Below are 24,820 nucleotides of genomic sequence, written 5' to 3' on the forward strand. Positions count from 1 at the left end.
TGGCCAAATACTTTTGGCAATATAGTGTATCTCTTATGAGTGACTGCCATCTACTGGTCACACTTATTATTACACCATGTACCGTATAAAATTGATTTGAAGTCAGTAAGCACAACCAGAATTAATACATACATTTTTGGGAGAAAATTAAAAGGATTTTTAGTGGACCTTTTAGTCCGAAAAATACGGTACAACAAAAAAAAATCCTGCAAGATGTTGACATTAGTCTAATTTATGTTTTTATTTCATGTTTCCTATGCAGGTTTACAGCTCTTTCAATTACCTGCACATCGTCGTGGATGCTGCGCTTAGTTTGAGTAACCCTTCGGAGAACATCGAGCTCAAAGAAGAAAAGCCTCGGACAAAAGTAAAAAAACCAAACACATTCAGTTCTTTTTTGACCTATTCATTCCTTGCTCATCGTGGAAATTTTATTGACTGCAAATGTAATTTTTTTAAGTTGTTATGAGAGAACAACCTCTGCTGAACGTAGCTGTGACACTCTTCTTCACCTGCAGATAGTGCCATCATACCACTTTCGGTTGAAATTACCTTACAAAAAATATTTATTTGCAATTTACAGCTGAGAAAGAACTCTGTGATGTTCTGTAGTCACAATTTAGACCGTAACCGACTTATTCACCCCGCCTTCTGCCCGAATGCAACTCCAGCACCCCCCACCACCCCAAAAGGGACAAACGGTAGGAAATGGATGAAGTACATTTATACTGCTAAACAAGTTAATGAGGGCTCTCCTGATACAAGTTCTCCACGTACAACATGATACCCGTGTTGAAGCCTTAAATATTGACATCAGCACAAATTATACATACTTTTATTGTTTTGTTGTGTGGAATGTCTGAGTAATTTCTAACAAACAACAATGGTAGGTAAAAAAAAAAAACGTTCAAATGCCTTTTAATTATTAACTGTCTTTTATTCAGGTGAAGGGGTTATTATTTTGGGTGACAAATAGTGACCGCAAAAAGTCGTGAGTTTTACTCATGGTGCGGTAAATTGAACGATGCGGTCCTGTTTTTTTACGAGACACTTTCTAATACGCTTTGGCCTTGACAACTTAGTGTCTGTATGGTAAGTGATATGTCAAATGACGAATGTGGCACTTATTACGTACAGTCGTGGTCAAAAGTTTACATACTGTCATGATCCACTACTTGGATCATGGCATATTCTGGTTTTGTTCTGTTTGTTATCACATTCTGTTTAGTATTTGTTTTCCTCAGTTCCTGGTGGCACTTTCTGTTTGGTTTCCGTTCCCATAGTAACCCATTTGTGTCACCTGCCGCTTGACTTTCTCACGCACTTGCCTTTGATTATCCCTTCTATTTAAGCCTGCCCTTGTTTTTCATTCGGTCTCGGATTCTCATTTTCTTCCATGCAACAGGTGATGTCGCTCTTCCCGCATTGTGGTAAAGACTTTTTGTACTCGATTAGCTTCCATGCTATTTTGTTTTGCTTGTCCCTAGTTTACATGCTATCGTCCTTTGTTCTTTCAAGCTCATATGCTAGTTCTGTTGGTTTTTGTTAGTGCCTTCGTGCAAGTGTTTTTGTTCGTAGTTTGTTCTTTAGTATAAATAAATCATCATTCTGTGTTCAATTCCGCTTGCATCCACGAGAGAACGCAAACACGCACCACGATGCCAGCTAAGCGTCACACATACATACACTTGTAAAGAACATAATGTCATGGCTGTCTTGAGTTTACAATTATTTCTACAACTCTTGTTTTTGTGATAGAGTGATTGGAGTTCATACTTGTTGGTCACAAAATACGTTCATGAAGTTTTGTTCTTTAATTAATTTATTATGGGTCTACTGAAAATGTGAGCAAATCTGCTGTGTCAAAAGTATACATACAGCAATGTTAATATTTGCTTACATGTCCCTTGGCAAGTTTCACTGCAATAAGGCGCTTCTGGCAAGCTTCTGGTTGAATTTTTGACCAAATTGGTGCAGTTCAGCTAAATTTGTTCTCATGGACTTGTTTCTTTAGCATTGTCCACACTTTTAAGTCAGGACTTTGGGAAGGTCATTCGAAAACCTTAATTCTAGCCTGATTTAGCCATTCCTTTACCATTTTTGACGTGTGTTTGGGGTCATTGTCCTGTTGGAACACCCAACTATGCCAAAAACCCAACCTCCGGACTACAATTTTAGGTTGTCCTGAAGAATTCGGAGGTAATCCCCTTTTTTCATTGTCCCATTCACTCTCTGTGAAGCACAAGTTCAATTGGCCGCAAAACAGGCCCAGAGCATAAAACTACCACCACCATGCTTGACGGTAGGCCTGGTGTTTCTGGGATTAAAGGCCTTACATCTTCTCCTCCAAAGACATTGCTGGGTATTGTGGCCAAACTGCTCAATTTTTGTTTCATCTGACATCACATGGACAAATATAAGACCTTCTGTGGTCAGATGAAACAAAAATATTGTCAAGAGGAGTGGTTCAAAAATTCAACCAAAAGCTGGTGGATGGCTACCAAAAGTGCCTTATTGTAGTGAAACTTGCCAAGGGACATGTAAGCAAATATTAACATTGCTGTATGTATACTTATGACCCATCATATTTGCTCACATTTTCAGTAGACCCATAATAAATTCATAAAAGAACCAAACTTCATGAATGTTTTTTGTGAGCAACAAGTATGTGCTCCAATCACTCTATCACAAAAAAATAAGAGTTGTAGAAATGATTGGCAACTCAAGACAGCCATGACATTATGTTCTTTATAAGTGTGTAAATGTTTGACCTCGACTGTATATCTAGCTTGTGTGCTATTGTTAGCTTAGCTGCTGTGTAGCTGCAGCAGCATTTAGCCTACCGGGTTGACTTCCCTAAACTACAAGAAAAGTCCAACTTTGTGTGCGTAATGTAGGACATTTAGATGTTAACTGGCTTTAGATGTTAATATTCTAAGCTTATATCGAATATTTTAGTTTCAACTCAACATAATACAATACTTGTTGTTTGCTGGTATATCTAACCGATATCCAATATTAGGTTGCCTTTGACTAAGGGTCGGCAACCTTTACCACTCAAAGAGCCATTTTGACCCGTTTCACAAAATAAAGAAAACAATGGGAGCCACAAAACTCTTTTGAAATTTAAAATTAAATAACACTGCATACAGAGTTTTTTTTTCTTTGTGCTATGTATAAACCAGGGGTCTCAGACACGCAGCCCGCACCTTAATATGAACATTTAATGATATCGGGGCCCCTCTACAACAAGTCCAATTAGCTTTCCAGTCCAGTCACATGTCGTGTGAGGCTTCTGCTAACACACGCAAATGATTGCATGGCATACTTGTTTAACAGCCATACAGGTCACACTGAGGGTTGTGATATAGACAACTTTAACACTCTTACTAATATGCGCCACACTGTGAACCCACACCGAACAAGAATGACAAACGAATTTTGGGAGTACATCGGCACTGTAACACAACATAAACACAAAAAAACAAATACCCAGAATCCCATGCATCCCACTCTTCTGGGCTCCTTATACACCCCGCTAGGACCAAATCCCCCCACCTTCTCTGTGCGTTGGTTGAAGTGGGCAGGGTTGGAGGGGGTAGATTTTGGTGCTAATGTAGCCCAGAAGAGCAGGAATGCGTGGAATTTGTTCTTTTGTGTTTATGTTGTGTTACAGTGCCGATGTTCTCCCGAAATGACAAACACATTTGTCATTCTTGTTTGGTGTGGGTTCACAGTGTGGCGCATATTAGAAAGAGTTTTAAAGTTGTTTATATTACAACCCTCAGTGTAACCTGCATGGTGGTTGACGAAGTATGCGTTGCAGTCGCTTTCGTGTGTTAACAGAGGCTGATCATAAAATGACTAGTCGACACGCAGATCGCGTGATGTAAAAGCGGGCGCGACTACATGGTGTAGAGGAGGTTAAAGACATTGCCATCACTGCACACCCTCAGTATTGTAGTCCAGGTGAAAATTGGAGAATGTTATCCCCGGGTGATTTCTGAGAGAGTCACTAAAATCCGGAAACCTCACGGAATAGTCATTGGGGTCGGCAATTTAGCAACTGAGCCACATCAGAGTGATCAAAGAGCCGCAAGCGGCTCCGCAGCTGCGGGTTGCCGACCCCTGGACTTTGGTTTTCATAGTCAAATCAGATTTGTTTGATTTTGCCCATCATCAACGATCGGTTGAGTTTATTGCGTTGTTTTAAGATAAATTAAACAGATAGTGTTATGTAGTAGTTGTACACTGACTGGTCACTAGGTGTCAGTAATGTGACATGGCTGTTTCTGTTACAAAGTTTGTGTATTGCCGCAATTAGATTTACAAGGTATAGGTTCATAACATGCATACGATATTTCAAGACTTCTGTTGATATAATTTGGATGATTATGGTTTATGAAAACCTCAAATTGAAAATCTCAGAAAATGTGTTTGTCAAAAACTGTTAAGTTGTGATCATCGAAATAATAAGAAATAAAAGCCTGACTGTGTGTTATGAATTTGTATCACATCAAAGATGTCCGATATTATCGGACTGCCGATAAATGCTTTAAAATGTGATCTCGGAAATTATCGGTATCGGTTTCAAAAAGTAAAATGTATGACTTTTTAAAACGCCACTGTGTACACGGAAGTAGGGAGAAGTACAGAGCACCAAAAAACCTTAGAGGCACTGCGTTTGCATGCCGGTCCAGTCACATAACATCTTTGGCTTTGCATTCACTTGTGAATGCAAGGCATTCACAAGTGTCTACAGCCATACAAGTCACACTGAGGGTGGCCGTATGAACAAATTTAACACTGTTGCAAATATGCGCCACACTGTGAACCCACACCAAACAAAAACGACAAACACATTTCTGGAGAAAATCTGCACCGTAACACAACATAAACACAACAGAACAAATATCCCTTGCAGCACTAACTCTTCCGGGACGCAACAATATCCACCCTCGCTACCCCCCTTCACCTCAACCCCGCCCACCTCAACCTCTTCATACTCTCTCAGGGAGAGCACGTACCAAATTCCAAGCTGCTGTTTTGAGGCATGTTAAAAAAAATAATGCACTTTCTGACTTCAGTAATAAATATGGCAGTGCCATGTTGCCATTTTTTTTCCCCATAACTTGAGTTGATTTATTTTGGAAAACCTTGCTACATAGTTTAATGCATCCAGCGGGGCATCACAACAAAATTCGGCATGATAATGTGTTAATTCCACAACTGTACATATATATATATATATATCGGTATCGGTTGATACTGCAATCGGTCGGTAGTTAAGAGTTGGACAATATCGGAATATCGGATATATCGGCAAAATAGCCATTATCAGACATCTCTATATCACATATTAGTTTAGCATTTTAAGTTGAATTGAATTACATGGATGTAATTGTACGCGATATCGAAAATGTTTTGCGTTTCACCTGTAAATACGTGAATATTTCAAGGAATATAAACTTTCATTAAAGTGAACAAAACAATTTTCTCATTTGCGACTTTTTAACCTCAAAAAAATTAAAATAAATGCCATGCAGCCCCAAGAGGACATTCAACTTGACTAAATAGAGGAAGTAAAAAGTTAAAGTTAAAGTACCACTGATTGTCACACGCACACGAGTTGTGGTGAAATTACACTCTGCATTTGACCCATCCCCTTGTTCCACCCCCTGGGAGGTGAGGGGAGCAGTGAGCAGCAGCGCTGGCTGCGCTCGGGATTCCTTTTGGTGATTTTTACACCCGATTCCAACCCTTGATGCTGAGTGCCAAGCAGGGAGGTAATGGGTCGCATTTTATAGTCTTTGGTATGACTCGGCCGGGGTTTCAACTCACGACTTACTCATCTCAGGGCGGACACTCTAACCACAAGGACACTGAATAGCAAAATTTGAAACAAGGTTCCCATACGTCAGGCCTGGGCAATTATTTTCACTCAGGGGGGAATTTAGAGGAAAAAATGCTTTTTTCTGTTTTTTAAGAACACTAATGCAAAACCTCACAATAATGTCTGATTGAATGCTAAAAAGGTTATGACAGACCGCATTAAAAAAACAGAATCGAATTTTAAATCGTTTTAGTGCATGAGACACCCGATAAACGATAAAACACTGAATACTGACAACGTATGAACATCACACCCCCTCTCGTTCTACATATCAAACAAAACGCAACAAAAATGCAACAAACAGCGAAATATTAACGCAAATGATAAAAAATAAAAATAAAAAAAACATACAATCTGATACATCTAAGCTTTGGAACTTTCTTGTAAAAATCTCCTTCCGCGTCTGTCCCTGACAGCCGCGTTTCAGGTTTTGAAAACACTCCGTGGAAACTCCCCCCACCCACACTCGTCTGAGCTGCTGTGACTTAGATGACCATAGTAACTAATTAGATTACCATGATAACTATCGAAACTTGCGGGTGAAGAGACAGGGCTGCTGAGCTGTCGCCAAGCTCCGGGACGGACCAGCTTCACAGTGTCTTGGCTGAATGAGTAGGTATCGGACTCCTCGGGCTCTTTAGACGCATCCTCGCTCATTCATGCGGACTGGACACTGGCCGAGAGTTGGTGGGCAGCCGATGGTAGAGTCGGCTCTTTTGGTTGCTTTGTTGGGTCTACTCCCGTCTCTGGCCATGCTCCCCCCACCCTAGTAGACGATGGCGTGGAACACCGCAGAGGCCGCCACAGTGTACAAACCCCGTTTCCATATGAGTTGGTCAATTGTGTTAGATGTAAATATAAACGGAATACAATGATTTGCAAAAATGTTTCAACCCATATTCAATTGAATGCACAACAAAGACAAGATATTTGATGTTCAAACTCATAAACTTAATTTTTTTTTTTGCAAATAATAATTAACTTAGCGTAACTTGGCTGCAACACATGCCAAAGTAGTTGGGAAAAGGCATGTCCGCCACTGTGTTACATCACCTTTTTTTTTTAACAACACTCAATAAACGTTTGGGAACTGAGGAAACTAATTGTTGAAGCTTTGAAAGTGAAATTCTTTCCCATTCTTGTTGTATGTAGAGCTTCAGTCGTTCAACAGTCCGGGGTCTCCGCTGTCGTATTTTACGCTTCATAATGCGCCACACATTTTCGATGGGAGACAGGTCTGGACTGCAGGTGTGCCAGGAAAGTACCCGCACTCTTTTTTTACGAAGCCACGCTGTTGTAACACGTGCTGAATGTGGCTTGGCATTGTCTTGCTGAAATAAGCAGGGGCGACCATGAAAAAGACGACACTTAGATGGCAGCATATGTTGTTCCAAAACTTGTATGTACCTTTCAGCATTAATGGTGTCTTCACAGATGTGTAAGTTACCCATGCCTTGGGCACTAATGCACCCCCATACCATCACAGATGCTGGCTTTTGAACTTTGCGTCGATAACAGTCTGGATGGTTTGCTTCCCCTCTGGTCCAGATGACATGCTGTCGAATATTTCCAAAAATAATGTGGACTCGTCAGACCACAGAACACTTTTCCACTTTACTTCAGTCAATCTTAGATGATCTCAGGCCCAGAGAAGCCGGCGGCGTTTCTGGATGTTGTTGATAAATGGCTTTCACTTTGTATAGTAGGGCTTGCGCTTACAGATGTAGCGACCAATTGTATTTAGTGACAGTGGTTTTCTGAAGTGTTCTTGAGCCCATGTGGTGATATCCTTTAGAGATGGATGTCGGTTTTTGATACAGTGCCGTCTGAGGGATCGAAGGTCACGGTCATTCAATGTTGGTTTCCGCCATGCCGCTTACGTGGAGTGATTTCTCCAGATTCTCTGAACCTTTTGATGATATTATGGACCGTAGATGTTGAAATCCCTAAATTTCTTGCAATTGCACCTTGAGAAACATTGCTCCTAAACTGTTTGACTATTTGTTCACGCAGTTGTGGACAAAGGGGTGTACCTCGCCCCATCATTTCTTGTGAAAAATTGAGCATTTTTTGGGAAGCTGTTTTTATACCCAATCATGGCACCCACCTGTTCCCAATTAGCCTGCACACCTGTGGGATGTTCCAAATAACTGTTTGATGAGCATTCCTCAACTTTATCAGTATTTATTGCCACCTTTCCCAACTTCTTTTTCACATGTTGCTGGCATCAAATTCTAAAGTTAATGATTATTTGCAACAAAAAAAAGTTTATCAGTTTGAACATCAAATATGTTGTCTTTGTAGCATATTCAACTGAATATGAGTTGAAAATGATTTGCGAATTATTGTATTCCGTTTATACTGTATATACATCCCAACTCATATGGGAACGGGGTTTGTGTATGTTTTGTTGTTGTTGGTGTTTTGCACTACTCTTTTAGTGACTTTAATGTCCTTTGATGTTTCCCTTATACAAACACACATGTTTGTGTGCTAGGGCTATGAGTTTTTTTCCCTCGGCCTCAGTCTGGAACCCCTCTCCAGGGGCCCAGGCTTGGACTGTTTTTTTTTTCTTCTTCACAATATCAATATCAGATTGGGATACACCAAACACTGACTAAATGGTAAATGGCTTATACCTGTATAGCGCTTTTCTACCTTCAAGGTACTCAAAGCACTTTGACACTACTTCCACATTCACCCATACATACACACATTCACACGCTGATGGCGGGAGCTGCCATGCAAGGCCCTAACCACGAACCATCAGGAGCAAGGGGGAAGTGTCTTGCTCAAGGACACAACAGGCGTGACGAGGTTGGTAGAAGGTGGGGATTGAACCAGGAACCCTCAGGTTGCTGGCACGGCCACTCTCCCAACCGCGCCACGCCGTCCCCACACTGACTACTAAAGTACAACTTTACTACATTGAAAGTACATCAAATGTGAGGTGATTGTACTCACTTTTATGGCCTACCTTAACATTGCGCAGGTAAAAGTAACGGTGTTCCTGGAGCAAGGCGAGGAATACTACACCAAAGTCGCCTGGTGGATCATCTTGCTGACAGTCATCGCCGTCCTGCTGCTCCTGGCCGTCCTCTGCTTCTACCTGTGGCAGGTAACGTTGATTCTGTGTGCAGAAGTTAAACGGTTTGCATATCAAGTCTATGCAGCACTGGATTTATAGGACATTTCTATTTTATTTTCCAGCGGGGTTGCATCCACTGTAAGACGTGCGGCAACAAGGCCTCGGACTACGAAACTGTGAAAAGTGCTTCTTCTCTGAAAGCCTGAAAAAAAGAATGCAGGATAAGCAGATTTTATGAAAAGTTATTAATGTTGTTAAAGGATTTTTTCTGAATGATAGAGAACTCGTATATAAACTGTAGATGACTGTGTTTTTTTACAGGACCGCAATCTATTTGGTTGTCGGGTGTAATGCTGTTTGCATAATGGCCATGACACATTTGCCAAACCTGGGTAATAAAAAAACAGGAATTGTTTAGAACGCCAAACATTCTTCTGTCGCTATTTTTCATGTTTTTATTTCAGTCTCTATTTGTTGTATTTTTGTTGCTGTTGTTTTAAGGATATGCCTTCCTCGTTACACTCATCCCTCCTGGTGTCTTCTTATTCTCTGGCGGACCATGTATATTATACCGTTTTTGTGAGCGTATGACAAATAGTGAACTACAACACTGCTGCTTTTTTAAACCAAATTGTTTTGTTGCTTTCATTTGTTTTTTTTGCACTGATGGCCAAAAATGTCTTACATTTTTTGTACTGTACAGAAAAAAAATAATCCATCATTTCAAACAATGTTTCTAATAAAAACCTAAACTCCATTAAAATCATCTATCCATTCCTCCATTGCCATTTTTGTTTTATGTTGGGGTTGTCATCGTCAAACATTCGGTCTGAAACATTTACTTGCTTTAAAAACAAATAAATACAAACACGCACTATTAAAAGCAGCACACAAAATATCATAACACTGACCATTTTTATTTTTGTATTAATCGGTACAACAAAATAATACACAATAATACAATAATAATACAATTCCAATTCCAAACCAAAACCGGCAACATTCAGACTAGCAATCAGCAGAGTAATTGAGAGGACACACAAACATGACACAAAACAATCCAAAGTAGTCAAACATAAATTAACAACATCAACAACAGTATAAAGACTAATAAAAATTCCAACATAACAGTGATTAAAAATCTCTCAATAACAATATCATCACAACCATTTATAAAAAAATATGTATAAAAACATTTGAAAAAATGAATAATAATTTTACTTGCATAGCATCTCATAAGCTTGACAACACATAGAATATATATTTACCACAAAAATAAAATAATATAATTTTTACTTGATATAAAAAAGGACACAAACACAATATTACAATTATTTGTTTTTCAGGGAGTAATAATTACTTATTTCTATCAGAAACTCTTATTTTTGAAGATCACTCTTGAATAAATAAGACTAAATATGAATACAATAATAAATGAATTGGTTGAAACTTTTTTTTTTTTACGTATGTTTTGATATTTACTACTGCCAAGGCCAAACGAAATCCTTAAAATAAATTTTTATCTCATTTAAACACCCAGTGTAACAGCATATTGTTTTTCAAAACACCTACATTTTGTATATATATATATATATATATATATATATATATATTTATATATATATATATATATATATATATATATATTATATACACATACACGTGTGTATATACACATAAATGTATATATTTTTTTATTGAGAAATACTGTACATATAATTATATATATATATATATATATATTGTTGCGATCTGCTGCTCAGATCTTCACATGTTTGTTTTTTCATTCTCAGTCTGACCCGTTTATTTCCTGTTTTTGTCCATCACTATGGTTACACATCAGTCCACCTGTTAGTCTCGCCCCGCACACCTGCTACTAATTTTCACCCTCCTATTTAAGCTCACCTTTTCTGTTTACTCATTCTCGGATCCTAATTTGCCCACGCGCAGCAGTGACGACTCTCATCATTCGTATGTATTTTCTCGCTAGCTCTCACGCCAAGCCACTTTATTGTCTAGCTTTCATGCTAAATGTTTTGTTTACTCTTTCTCTTTACACCAGTATTTTTGTTCATAGACTTTTGTTATTAAATAAATACCTTATATCTTACCTTTGCTGTGTTCTGCTTCGACGCATCCACGGGAAAACTACACCGGCATTACCATGCCGAAGAAGAGTCTTCACAGTAGGATCCGAGCATTAAAAAGTTTTTCCGCGTCTGGCAACCACGAGGAGACCTTCGACGAAGGCACATGGAGGGTATTCCGAGCGATGGAGGCTGAAACTCTCCGATGCAATCCAGACGAAAGCATGATGTGGGACCTGGAGGGAAAACTGGTTCCGATCGATGCTTCCGGGAGCGGTGAGTTTCCCTCCCGCAGCGCTCGCGCTCGTCCGCGTAGGCGGAAGCCGCGAAGTATGGCTTCGTCGGGCGACAGTGACTTGCCCACTCCATGTCTCCCTCCTCACGAACACAGCAACCTACAGTCAGCACACAAGACCCCTACACCATTGTTTGGGGACCCAATAACACACTTTGCTAACAGTTTTACCGACTGGGCAAATTCCCAACTTGTGTCCCGCGCAGATGACGTCATTTCGTCGACGCCCCCCGGTAACGCAAGCCCGTCCTCCGATGATGACGTCATCAACAAGGAATTTTTGGGGGAAGATTCGTTTTCTCAGCCATTTTCAAATGACAATAACATTAATAATAATATACAAGAGTATCAGGATATTTTTTCTTATTATTCTAGTCAACCTCAGTCACCTAGTTTTTCTTCTAACCCACCGTTTAAACCTCATTCTCTGCCCAAGTCCAAGGTTTTTTCTCCCTTTTCAAAGGGACACTCTGGACAATATAGAGGGGAGGGGTCTGCCCGCCTCCAAACCTCCCACCACCCTCCCTTATGGTCAGTCCCTGACCACAGGGAACGGGTCTGGGATTCCCGTCTGGAGGGGGGGGCTATGGCCTATAGCTGTGTTGCGGAGGTAGGGCAGACGCTACCTGTTCTTAAAACTGCTAAACAAAAACCTCCATGTAGGCCACCTTTACCTGTTTTTCGGCCCACTAAACGCTTAGCTCCTCCTAGTAGACCTCCTCCACCTGTGTTCCGTCTGTGCCCTAGTTCTAGTTTTAGTCACAGTCTCTCTCAGAGTTCGAGTCCCAGCCTTCTTCGTAGCCCATGCTCTAGTCCTACTCGTAGACCGACTTGTAGACTGAGTCGTAGTCCAAGTCCTGGTCCGAGTTTCCGTTCTGATTCTAGTTGTAGTCCTAGTCTTTCTCGTAGTCGTCGTAGTCCTAGTTCCACTCGTAGACTGATCCGTAGTCCGAGTCCTGTTTCGAGTCCGGTCCCGAGTCTTGTTTCTTGCCTTTGTAATATTAGTACTGATTCCCCTCGTGGTCTTAGTCCGAACCCTAGTCCTTACCCAAGTTCTTGTCCGAGCCCCAGTGTTACTGTAAGTCCTAGTCTTTGTCCTAGTCCTTGCCCGAGCACCAGTTTGATTGTTAGTCCCAGTCCTTGCCCAAGCCCTAGTTTGACCGTTTGTCCTAGTTCTTGCCCAAGCCCTGGTATGACTGTAAGTCCTGGTCATTGCCCAAGCCCTTCTCAAAGCACTAGTGTGATTGTAAGTCCTGGTCCTCTCTCAAGTCCATGCCCGAGTCCTAGCGTTTGTCTTATCACTCATCATAGTCCTAGTCCTGCTCACAGCCAGTCCCCTAGTTCTCCTCGGCAGACCCCTGTGCCTGCTCCTCGGCTGAAGCCGACACCTGCTCCTCGGCTGAAGCCGACACCTGCTCCTCGGCTGAAGCCGACACCTGCTCCTCGGCTGAAGCCGACACCTGCTCCTCGGCTGAAGCCGACACCTGCTCCCAGTCTGGTTCTCACGCCAGAATTAGACTCTGACCTGGTTTTCACGCCAGAATTAGACTCTGACCTGGTTTTCACGCCAGAATTAGACTCTGACCTGGTTTTCACGCCAGAATTAGACTCTGACCTGGTTTTCACGCCAGAATTAGACTCTGACCTGGTTTTCACGCCAGAATTAGACTCTGACCTGGTTTTCACGCCAGAATTAGACTCTGACCTGGTTTTCACGCCAGAATTAGACTCTGACCTGGTTCTCACGCCAGCACAAACTCCAAGGCTGGAGCCCACTCCGGTACCAGCACCACGACAGGTACCGGTGCCAGCTCCGTGCCGCCAAGCACCGGTGCCAGCTCCGCGCCGCCAAGCACCGCCGCCGACGGGGCTGGAGCCCACACCAGCGCCGACGACGGGGCTGGAACCCACACCAGCGCCGACGACGGGGCTGGAACCCACACCAGCACCACCGACGACTCCTGCGGCTCCCAGGCCGCCTCCGACGACTCCTGCGGCTCCCAGGCCGCCTCCGACGACTCCTGCGGCTCCCAGGCCGCCTCCGACGCCTTCTTCGGCTGCAGCACCCGCATCATCCTCGCCAGCTGCACTCGGGCCTGCTTTGGCTGCAGTCCCCGCACCCTCGTCTGCTGCTTCCAAGCCTGCTGGGATTTCGGTGCTGAGGCGTCGTCCACCACGTCGACCACGGGCGTGGCCTCTGCGAGGTCATCCTCCTCGCCAGATACTCCCTCCTCCATGTCGGCCACGGATGTGGCCGTGCCCGGGTCGTCCGCCTCGCCGGGCACCTCATCCTGCGAGGCGGCCACTAATGTGGCCTTTTCGAGGTCGCCCGCCAAAACTTTTTCGGCAGCAGCGTTCCACCCGCCGCCGCCACATGATGTGTCCTCGGTGGATTCGGGGACATGCGATCTGGCGACCCTCCACCGTGGACTCCCTCCGCCCTCCCTTCGTTTGTGAACTTTCTGGTTTTGGGGAGGGGGTTCAAGTTTTTGTTTGTTTTTTAAGACATCTGGTATCTGTCTTTTGTTGGGGGGGAATACTGTTGCGATCTGCTGCTCAGATCTTCACATGTTTGTTTTTTCATTCTCAGTCTGACCCGTTTATTTCCTGTTTTTGTCCATCACTATGGTTACACATCAGTCCACCTGTTAGTCTCGCCCCGCACACCTGCTACTAATTTTCACCCTCCTATTTAAGCTCACCTTTTCTGTTTACTCATTCTCGGATCCTAATTTGCCCACGCGCAGCAGTGACGACTCTCATCATTCGTATGTATTTTCTCGCTAGCTCTCACGCCAAGCCACTTTATTGTCTAGCTTTCATGCTAAATGTTTTGTTTACTCTTTCTCTTTACACCAGTATTTTTGTTCATAGACTTTTGTTATTAAATAAATACCTTATATCTTACCTTTGCTGTGTTCTGCTTCGACGCATCCACGGGAAAACTACACCGGCATTACCATGCCGAAGAAGAGTCTTCACATATATATATATATATATATATATATATATATATATATATATATATATATATATATATATATACACACACAGTATATACTTTATTAGTTGTTTTTTTGTTCCTTAAAAACATTTAGGCTTTTTCCCATGTTTTTTGCTGTTTTCCCAATAACTGTACTATAGTATTAGTGATGTAGTATATTTGTTCATCCTATGGTCAAATATGGTTGTCTTATGCCAGAACCAGAAGTAGTAAAATCAGCTGTTCACCTGGCACGTTTATCCTGTTTGATAAAAGACGATAAACGGGGAACTTGTACCTTAGCTGCCGCCATGTTTTATATTTATATTACTGCCTTTGCACAAGTCAATGTTTACTTTTGTATGCACAATGAATCAACACCAAATCCGTACTTTGGAGCAATGTTCACGGACTCCAGTATTTGGCTTGTTAATTCCCGTAGCAGGTGAGGGATGAGGGTCGTGGTTGATGGAAGAGTTGTTTAATGTCGTCAGCCTGAAGGCATTGTTGCAGCTCGACGATTTATGAGAACGTCATGAAATGAAACCCACTCCGTTTTCGTGTCCTAGCCGCACACAAAAAAGTTGTAGACCTTCATGCTTTTCCACGCTTTCATTTGTTTTGTCATGTAGACGTCAGAGAACAAGATAGTTCAATATGTCCACCAAGGGATAATACCTGATTATTTAATACCCTTTAAAAATCCTTTTTTGATAACATATAGGGATCTATTCCATTGCATAGTTTGATTTCTGTGCTTGTATCTGCTTTTGGCAGTAAGATCTAGGCCCCTTGCGTACTCGGTTCACACTCTGTTTGCTGCACAACAACCATCTTGATCCCTGTAATAAAAGGTACACTGTACTTTTTTTTTTATAAATAAATCGAGCTACAACAGAACTAAAAAAAAAACAACAACAAAGCACGTTGTTAAATGTTTAATGTGTTAGACATCTTACAAACACACATTAGTGGCAGGCAGAAATAACAGAAAGAGTCTTCCAGTAGATTACATTATAAATGCTCCTAATATACAAAACCCAGAACCAGTGAAGTTGTCACGTTGTGTAAATGGTAAATAAAAACAGAATACACTAATTAAAAAATAATTTTCAACTTATATTCAATTGAATAGACTGCAAAGACAAGATATTTAATGTTTGAACGGGTAAACTTTGCTATTTTTTGCAAACATTAGCTCAATTGGAATTTGAGGCCTGCAACATGTTTCAAAAAAGCTGGCACAAGTGGCAAAAAAGACTGTGAAACTTGAGGAATGCTCATCAAACACTAATTTGGAACATCCCACAGGTGAACAGGCTAATTGGGAACAGGTGGGTGCCATGACTGGGTATGAAAGCAGCTTCTATGAAATGCTCAATCATTCAGAAACAAGGATGGGGCGAGGGTCACCACTTTGTCAACAAATGCATCAGCAAATTGTCCAACAGGTTAGGAACAACATTTCTCAATGAGCTATTGCAAGAAATGTAGGGATTTTACCATGTAGGTCCGTAATAGCATCAAAATGTTCAGAGAATCGGGAGAAATCACTGCGCATAAGCGATGATATTACGGATCTTCACTCCCTCAGGCGATACTACATCAAAAAGCGACATGAGTGTGTAAAGGATATCACCACATGGGCTGAGGAACACTACAAAAAAACACTATCAGTAACTACAGTTGGTCCCTATATCTGTAAGTGCAAGTTAAAACTGAACTATGCAAAGCGAAAGTCATTTATCAACAACACCCATAAACACAGCCAGTTTTGCTGGGCCCGAGCCCATCTTAAATGGACTGATGCAAAGTGGAAAAGTGTTCTGTGGTCTGACGAGTCCAGATTTCGGATTGATTTTGGAAACTGTGGACATTGTGTCCTCCAAGAGAAATAGGAAAAGAACCATCCAGATTGTTATCGGCGTAAAGTTCAAAAGCCAGCATCTGTGTGGGGGTGTATTAGTGCCCAAGGCATGGGTAACTTACACATCTGTGAAGACACCATTAATGCTGAAAGGTACATACAAGTTTTGGAGCAACATATGTTGCCATCCAAACAGGGTTATAGTGGACGCCCCTGCTTATTTCTGCAAGATAATCCCAAACCATATTCTGCACGTGTTACAACAGCGTGGCTTTGTAAAAAGAGACTAGAATGGCCTACCTGTAGTCCAGACCTGTCTCCCAATGAAAATGTGTGGCGCATTATGAAGCCTAAAATACCACAACGGAGACCGCCAGACTGTTGAACAACTTAAGCTGTACATCAAGCAAGAATGGGAAAGAACTCCACCTGAAAAGCTTCAAAAATTGATCTCTTCAGTTCCCAAACCTTTACTGATTGTTGTTAAAAGGAAAGGCCATGTAACACAGTGGTAAAAATGGCCCGGTGACACCTTTTTTTGCAATGTGTTGCTGCCATTAAATTCTAAGTGAATGATTATTTGCAAAAAAAAATAAGTCTCTCAGTTCAAATATTAAAAATATTTTCTTTGCAGTCTGTTCAATTAAATATAAGTTGAAAAGGATTTGCAAATCATTGTATTCTGTTTTTATTTGCGAATTACATTTTGTGTCCATTGTGTGCAGATATGTGTGCCGTCAAACTCTGCTCATCAGCAAAAAATGTACGACAAACTGGACAAATAAAATGTATTTCTACTGTGTGTTTTCTCATGTGTAATTGCAGGCTGTCATTCCGACAGTATTTCTTCCCACAAACTGAACAAATAAAAGGTCTCTCTCCTGTGTGTCTTCTCATGTGTATTTTCAGGCAGTACGTGCGAGAAAATTTCAGTCCGCAATATGAGCAACTGAAAGGTTTTTCTCCTGTGTGCGTTCTCATGTGTTTGGTCAAATAGTCCTTCCGAGAAAATGTACTGCCACAAACTGAGCAATTGAAAGGTTTTTCTCCAGTGTGTGTCCTTGTTTGTGGAGCAAAATTCCTTGTATCTTGTAAGCTGTTGGCACCAAATGAGCAGATAAAACTTGTTTTAACTGTCTTCTTTGCAGAGCATTCAAGGTGTTGGTTGTCATTGTGAGTCCTGGTATCACCCTCACAGTCTGTATCGCTGCTCAAAGGTTCTTGGATGTAATGCTTGTCTTTATCCTTAATAGAGTGTGATGTTATGTCGTCACTATCTGATAGAGGAGCTAACAGGTTGTCAACTTGGGGTTTGTCTTCATGGTCTTCAGTCTTCACAGAGACACCAGTCAGAGGCAACGTGGTGGGATTAGAATCCTGCAATCCGAAAAAACACCCTCCTCCTGACTGACTGATCCAGAGTTCTTGTTCTTCCTCTTTAACGTGGGGGGGCTGTGGAAACTCGTGCTTCAACTTGGAGCTTCCTTCCTGTGGCGTAGGGGGACGTTCTTCTTGCTGCTGAACGCCTGCAGGACACAAACATTCCTTAGCCCAGATCAAGTCTTTGTTTTTATTTTCACTATTTGTCAATGCATTAGTGGTTAAAACTGCAATATTACATCCAAGTCATCCATTTTGGCCCAGTTCCGCCAGGGAGAAAGCAAGGAAGTGCCCATACAGATGTCAGACATAACCCTTCCAGCCACAAGGGTCTACCATGGGGATTTTTCCTCATTGGGCATGTCTGGAACACATTATCACGGATGTGTCCAGAAGGCATCCGGACTAAGTAAAACTAAGTGAGAATACGGAAAGAAGGAGCAGAAACTCCAGCGCCGGGTCAATAAAAAATCTGGCCTGTGAGAAAAGCTAAGGGGCTTAGTGTTATAAAACCAAGAAGGTTAATGGAAAAAAAATTGTACTATAAGCTGATTGAACAAATTAGAAAAAGAACAAATATGGTCATATTTTGAGTTGATGGTTTTGTCACGAGACTCTGTCATTCATATCTTCATGGACCTTGCTTTGTGCACTGGTGCACAGTCGTGTTGGAAGAGGAAACTGTTCCCAGAAGGTTGGGAGCATGGAATTGTCCAAAATCCTTTTGTTTATTGCAGCATTCAATGTTCATTTCACTGGAACTAAGGGGCTAAGCCCAACTCCTGAAAAAAACTCCACACCATAATTCCTTCTCCACCAAATTTCACACTCGGCGCAATGCAGTCCGAAATGTAGCGTTCTCCTGGCAACCTCCAAACCCAGACTCGTCCATCAGATTGCCAGATGGAAAAGCGTGTTTCTTCACTCTAGAGAAGGCGTCTCCACTGCTCTAGAGTCCAGTGGCGACAGGCTTTACACCACTGCATCCCACACTTTGCATTGGACTTGGTGATGTATGGCTTAGATCCAGTTGCTCGGCCATGGAAACCCATTCCATGAAGCTCTCTGCGTAATTGGAAGGTCACATGAAGTTTGGAGCTCTGTAGCAACTGACTGTGCAGAAAGTTTTTGCACTATGCGCTTCAGCATCCGCCGACCGCTCCTACCACTTGGTGGCTGAGTTGCTGTTGTTCCTAAAATCCTCCATTTTCTTATAATAAAGTAGACAGTTGACTTTGGAATATTTAGGAGTGAGGAAATTTATAGACAGGATTTGTTGCACAGGTGGCATCCTATGAGAGTTCCACGCTGTAAATCACTAAGCTCTTGGGAGCGGCCCATTCTTTCACAAATGTTTGTAGAAACAGTCTCCATGCCTAAGTGCATGATTTTAAACACCTGTGGTCGGGCCTAGTGATTAGGACACCTGATTCTGATCATTGAACAAATCAAGTGAACAAATTAAGAGACCCCATTCAGTGAAAAATTGGCGAGTTTGAACGAGTCGTTCATGAACATCTCTAAATAAAGCTGAAGTCCCTCCTCCGACAATTGCTTTATGACTCAAGATCGACAGAATGTAAAACTCCTCCATGTTGTTTCACCTGTTCCGTATATTAGCGACATGACGTCGTTTAAATGATGGAGTATGAATGGTGTAATAGTAATGTGTCATTTTTGATCAGGCATCACCGTGACCACCGCTAGGGGTTCAGGGGGGGTCCTAAGCAATTGGGCCAGCGCATTGTTTAGAGCAGGGGTGCCCACACTTTTTCTGCAGGCGAGCAACTTTTCAATTGACCAAGTCGAGGAGATCTACCTCATTCATATTTATAATTTATATTTATTTATTTATGAAAGAGACATTTTTGTTAACAAGTTAATGGTGTTTATTGATAATACAAGCATGTTTAACACATATAGATTCCTTTCTTTCATGAAGACAACAATATAAATTGGTGTATTACCTGATTCTGATGACTTGCATTGATTGGAATCAGACAGTGGTGCTGATAACGTCCGCATTTTCAAATGGAGGAGAAAAAAAAGTCATTCTTTCTGTCCAATACCTCATGAAAGTGGTTAAATTTGGCATCTCATTTGTGCAACTTGCATACTCCTTTTTAAACACTTTATTTAGAGAGTAGCATATGTGTGTGTTAGAGATACGCGGTTTGCGGTCTCATCCGCGGAGTCCACGGATAAACCGCGGGTCGGCGGGTGAAATGACGAAAAAATAGATTTTAAAGAGATTCGGGCGGGTGGCGGTTGAACCATTTGGAAATATTTGATATACATGGTTCAGGGATCGGTAACCTTTACCGTTGAAAGAGCCATTTTGGTCCTGTGTCACAAAGCGAAGAAGACATTAGGAGACGTTAACATTCTCAAGAATGTCTGCCGGCAGTCACCTAGTTAATAAGTATTAGGGCGTGCTATGAAGCCTTTGCCTTTGACGCCTTCTACAACATGTACAATTTACTTGCCAGTCCAGCAATATGTTGTGTGTGGCTGACACACGCACATGACTGCAAGGCATACTGGGTGATACAGAGTACACTAATGGTTGTGATATAAACAATTTTAAAACTCTTCCTAATATGCGCCACGCTGTGAAGCCACACCAAACAAGAATGACAAACACATTTCGGGAGAACATCCTCACAGTAACACAACATAAACGCAATACAACAAATACCCAGAATCCTTTGCATCCATGACACTTACTGACTATATTATACACCCCACTAGCAGCAAACCCCGCCACCACCACCCCCCACCCCACTATGTGTCGGTAAGGTGGGCGGGGTTGGGGCGCGGGGGTGTAATATATATTCAGGATGTATCATGGATGCAAAGGATTCTGGGTATTTCTTATGTTGCGCTTATGTTGTGTTACTGTGAGGATGTTCTCTTGAAATGTGTTTGTCATTCTTGTTTGGTGTGGCTTCACAGCGTGGCGCATATTAGTAAGAGTGTGAAAATTGTTTATATCACAACCATTAGTGTACTCTGTATCACCCAGTATGCCCTTCAATCTTGTACGTGTATCTGCGGAAGCTGCATACAACATGTTGCTGGACTGGCAAACGGTTCGTACATGTTGAAGGTGTGAAAGGCAATGGCTTCACAGCACACCCTTATTCCCGTTATCTGAATGAGCGCCATCGGATATTCGCGTGAACGTTGGAGGCTCCTATTATCTTCTTTACTTTGTGACACGGGTCAAACTAGCTCTTTTAGTGGTAAAGGTCGCCGACTATGGATATAGAACAACGGGCGGGTGGCGGGCGGTTGCGGTTCTGATAAAATGTTGGTTCGGGTGGATGGCCGGTGGATGACGACTTTAGTGATGCGGTTGCGGATGATATAATTGCCTATCCATGCATCTCTAGTGTGTGTGGCCGTTTAATGTGTGCCAGCAGGTGAGTGACGTCAGTGAGTGTGTGGGCGAGAGAGGAGAGGGAGCGGTCGCTGAGGGCGGGGGAGTGGCTAGTGTTTTTGTGTGGGATTTTGACTGTGTGAAAGACGTAAATAAAAATCCACGATTTGCAACTAATCGCTGGACTCGTTATTTTGCCCTGGAGTCCGGGTAAAGTGAAGGGTGTTGCCCCGAGAATCCATCCGCCCTGGAGAAGTGTCTCCTATGCGATCCTTGACTACGGTCTAGGCGCCGGAAGCAGGAAAGGTGCAACAACTTTATAAGAAATACATTGGCATCAAACTCCGTAGCTTGCCAGCTTGTGCACAATAGATTTCTGAGACTCTTATTTGGTTAGCACAGGCAGGGTGAAGCAGGTCTTTTATGGTGAAGACCGGAAAGAAAGTGAAGTCTTGGTGAAGATTGATGATTGCTCATTTTTATGTCTATTTTTTTAATGCCTGTCTTGCGATCGACTGACACACCCTCCGCGATCGACCGGTAGCTCGCGATCGACGTAATGCCCACCCCTGGTTTAGAGCCATGTATCCATAGACATCTTATAAGTAAACGCAGCATTGGCTGCTGTGACGCGAGAAATTTGGCCGCCATCTTGAAGTGGTGATGAGGAGCCGGCGAGCAGCCTAAACTGACAGTTGACAGGTAGAGAACTGGTGTTCAACGTTTTCCTGCTCAAATGAGCGGACTGTTGAACATAGGAATCGGGGGATTACTTTTCACAAGTAAGATTTAACATTAACGTACTATTAGTTGTATTTTGTGAAAAGAATATTTCCACGGCGTTGAGAAGGAGCAAGGATCTTCAATATTACTGAAATTGTAGCCGCTAGCAAACAAGAGTATGGCCATCATAGAATTGCATGTCAATTAAATACATTATATTTAAAAATGTCATGCTTGAATAACATAAAGTTACTTTTACCGCATGCCTTGGGTAAGCGCAGGAATGAGAATAGGTTTTAAATTAATAAGCGCCCCGGTGGCAATTCAAGGAATTACGGTATATTACCGGTTTTGTGAATGTTGTCTGTCTATATGTGTTGGCCCTGTGATGAAGTGACGACTTGTCCAGTTCGTGCCCCACCGTCCGCCCGAATGCAGCTGAGATAGGCTCCAGCACCCCCGAGGGCCCAAAAGGGACAAGCGGTAGAAAATGGATGGATGGATGGATCTCGGACGTCTGGTCACTTATAGCATATAAGAATATTATATTATGGTTAAGCAAACTATGAATAATAAAACACGCCAACACATATGTCTTTTATCATAGCTACACGTATGATAAAAAAATGTGTGAAAATCAGTGGTATTTAGTGAGGTAAGATGAATTAAAGGCCTACTGAAACCCACTACTACCGACCACGCAGTCTGATAGTTTAAATATCAATGATGAAATATTAACGCTGCAACACATGCCAATACGGCCTTTTTAGTTTACTAAATTGCAATTTTAAATTTCCCGCGACGTGTCGTGTTGAAAACGTCGCGATATGATAACGCGTACGTTTGACGTCACCGGTTGTAGCGGACATTACTTTCCAGCCCGATCCAAGCTTTAAGTAGTCTGCTTTAATCGCATAATTACACAGTATTCTGGACATCTGTGTTGCTGAATCTTTTGCAATTTGTTCAATTAATAATGGAGGAGTCAAAGTAGAAAGATGGAGGTGGGAAGCATTTAGCCTTTAGCCACACAAACACAGCCGGTGGTTCCTTGTTTAAAATTCCCGAAGATGAAGCTTTACTATGGATCAAAGCGGTCAAGCGAACATGGATCCCGACTACATGTCAACCGGCAGTTTTCGGTGAGAAAATTGTGGTAATAGGTCCCCTCTTACCGGAGACATCAGCAGAGCTTGTGTCCTGCTGCAGCTGCCGTGACTTCCCTCAGAGACTCTGGCGTCAAAACACCCGTGGCCACACCCCTCCGACTTTCAGGTACTTTTTAATCTTACTAAAACACTAGCAACACAATAGCAGATAAGGGATTTTCCAAAATTGTCCTAGTAAATGTGTCTAAAAACATCTGAATCGCTCCCACTGCAGTTGCCTTTTTTTTTATAGTCCTTCACTCTAAATTTCCTCATCCACGAATGTTTCATCCTCGCTCAAATTAATGGGGAAATTGTCGCTTTCTCGGTCCGAATAGCTCTTGCTGCTGGTGGCTGTGATTGTAAACAATGTGAGGATGTGAGGAGCCCTACAACCCGTGACGACACGCGCACATTGTCTGCTACTTCCGGTAAAGGCAAGGCCTTTTTATTAGCGACCAAAAGTGGCGAACTTTAGCAAAAATATGGCAATATCGCAAAATGATCAAGTATGACACATAGAAAGGACCTGCTAACCCCGTTTAAATAAGAAAATCAAATTTCAGTAGGCCTTTATATGCGCTGACAGTTCATTGCTCCTGCCAAATGAATTGCACTGAGGGGAGCGGATCACCACTCCAAGATGGCGGCCCCGCGTCTCGTCAGCGCCAGTACGCAGTAGCGCTGGATGCTGCGTCTACTTGTCTATGAATGTATCTGTGTGCTGGGCTTCAATAAAGTTTGATTTGAGCATAATAAAGAGTAAGTCACTTTACTACAATGAGGGTAATGAAAGTGTAAAAAATACCTTCAACGTGTAGCACAATTTGAGTTTTGCGAGCAGCTTCCAGTTGTTGTCGATGTCGCTCCTTCTCCTCTCTCGTTCGAGAAAGTTCCTCCTCGTACGACGTTATCGTGCTCTCAAACAGCGCGAAAATTTCATCAGCTGCCGCCATTAGTCGCTCTTTCACCAACTCTTTCAACATGTTGATGTTTTGTACGCTGACAAACTTTAGTGCTGCTAAATGCTAACGTCTATGCAATCCGATTCGAATTTCCAATACGCATGCGCAGAAAGGACAACCGCCTTTTTTCGTGTTTTACGGCGTTTTGCATCCAGCTTAATGGTGCATTAGCGCCACCTTTTGTTCTGGAGTGTGGTTCAGATAGTATCGTACGGAGGATGGGGGGGGGGGGGGGGGGGGGGGGTCAACAACCCGCGGCTCCTGAGCATTTTTAAAAAAGGCTAAAAAAGTGGAAAAGATTGGGGCAAAATCTGTTTTTGGTATGAGGACAAACATGACACAAACCTTTCTAACTGTTAGAAAGCGCACTACCATGAATTGATTAACGTGAATCAACTTAATCAAGTTGAAAACGTATTGGGGTGTTACCATTTAGTGGTCAATTGTACGGAATATGTACTGTACTGTGCAATCTACTAATAAAAGTATCAATCAATCAATACCGTTTAATATGTTTGTGTGTATACTTCACTGATGACAGCATTTGGTGAAAATCGTTTGGTCCGACTAATTTCTGCGGTTCTTGAACTCACCACAGTGTGGACCTGTGACTCAACAGTTTTTTTACATGTGAAATCTACCACTCCTTTTTTGTCTCATTTTGTCCACCAAAGGTTTCATGCCGTGCGTGAATGCACAAAAGTGCGCTTTATTGATAGGACTTGCTGGAAAGCTAATCAGGAATTTTTGGTCAATGCAAGCTGATTGTTGGGGAGGAGACCCTGCCCCAAGTGGAGGAGTTCAAGTACCTAGGAGTCTTGTTCACGGGTGAGGGAAGAGTGGATCGTGAGATCGACAGGCGGATCGTTAATGCGGACGTTGTACCGATCCGTTGTGGTGAAGAAGGAGCTGAGCCGGAGGGCAAAGCTCTCAATTTACCGGTCGATCTACGTTCCCATCCTCACCTATGGTCATGAGCTTTGGGTCATGACCGAAAGGATAAGATCAC

General features: G+C 42.3%; 2 protein-coding genes across 2 annotated transcripts in view; one reads left to right on the plus strand and one right to left on the minus strand.

Moving 5' to 3' along the window:
* The window catches only part of LOC133546025 (integrin alpha-6-like), a 61,699-nt gene extending 52,375 nt beyond the window's left edge, over positions 1-9,324 (plus strand). The window contains exons 23-25 of the mRNA XM_061891831.1: positions 263-367; positions 8,886-9,011; positions 9,104-9,324. Of these exons, the coding sequence (XP_061747815.1) occupies positions 263-367; positions 8,886-9,011; positions 9,104-9,187 (315 nt within the window). The 3' untranslated portion in view covers positions 9,188-9,324. The remainder of the gene's footprint in view (positions 1-262; positions 368-8,885; positions 9,012-9,103) is intronic.
* A 5,517-nt stretch (positions 9,325-14,841) lies between these two features.
* LOC133546026 (gastrula zinc finger protein XlCGF8.2DB-like) lies at positions 14,842-23,924 on the minus strand. Its single transcript, XM_061891832.1, has 2 exons — positions 23,655-23,924; positions 14,842-17,739 (listed from the first exon to the last, which is right to left on the minus strand). Exons 1-2 carry the CDS (start codon positions 23,830-23,832, stop codon positions 16,913-16,915), a joined length of 1,005 nt encoding a protein of 334 aa, XP_061747816.1. The 5' UTR covers positions 23,833-23,924; the 3' UTR covers positions 14,842-16,912.
* Between the last annotated feature and the right edge of the window lie 896 nt (positions 23,925-24,820).

This window comes from Nerophis ophidion, linkage group LG29, assembly GCF_033978795.1.
Source record: "Nerophis ophidion isolate RoL-2023_Sa linkage group LG29, RoL_Noph_v1.0, whole genome shotgun sequence".
NCBI classification, from domain to species: Eukaryota; Metazoa; Chordata; class Actinopteri; order Syngnathiformes; family Syngnathidae; genus Nerophis; species Nerophis ophidion.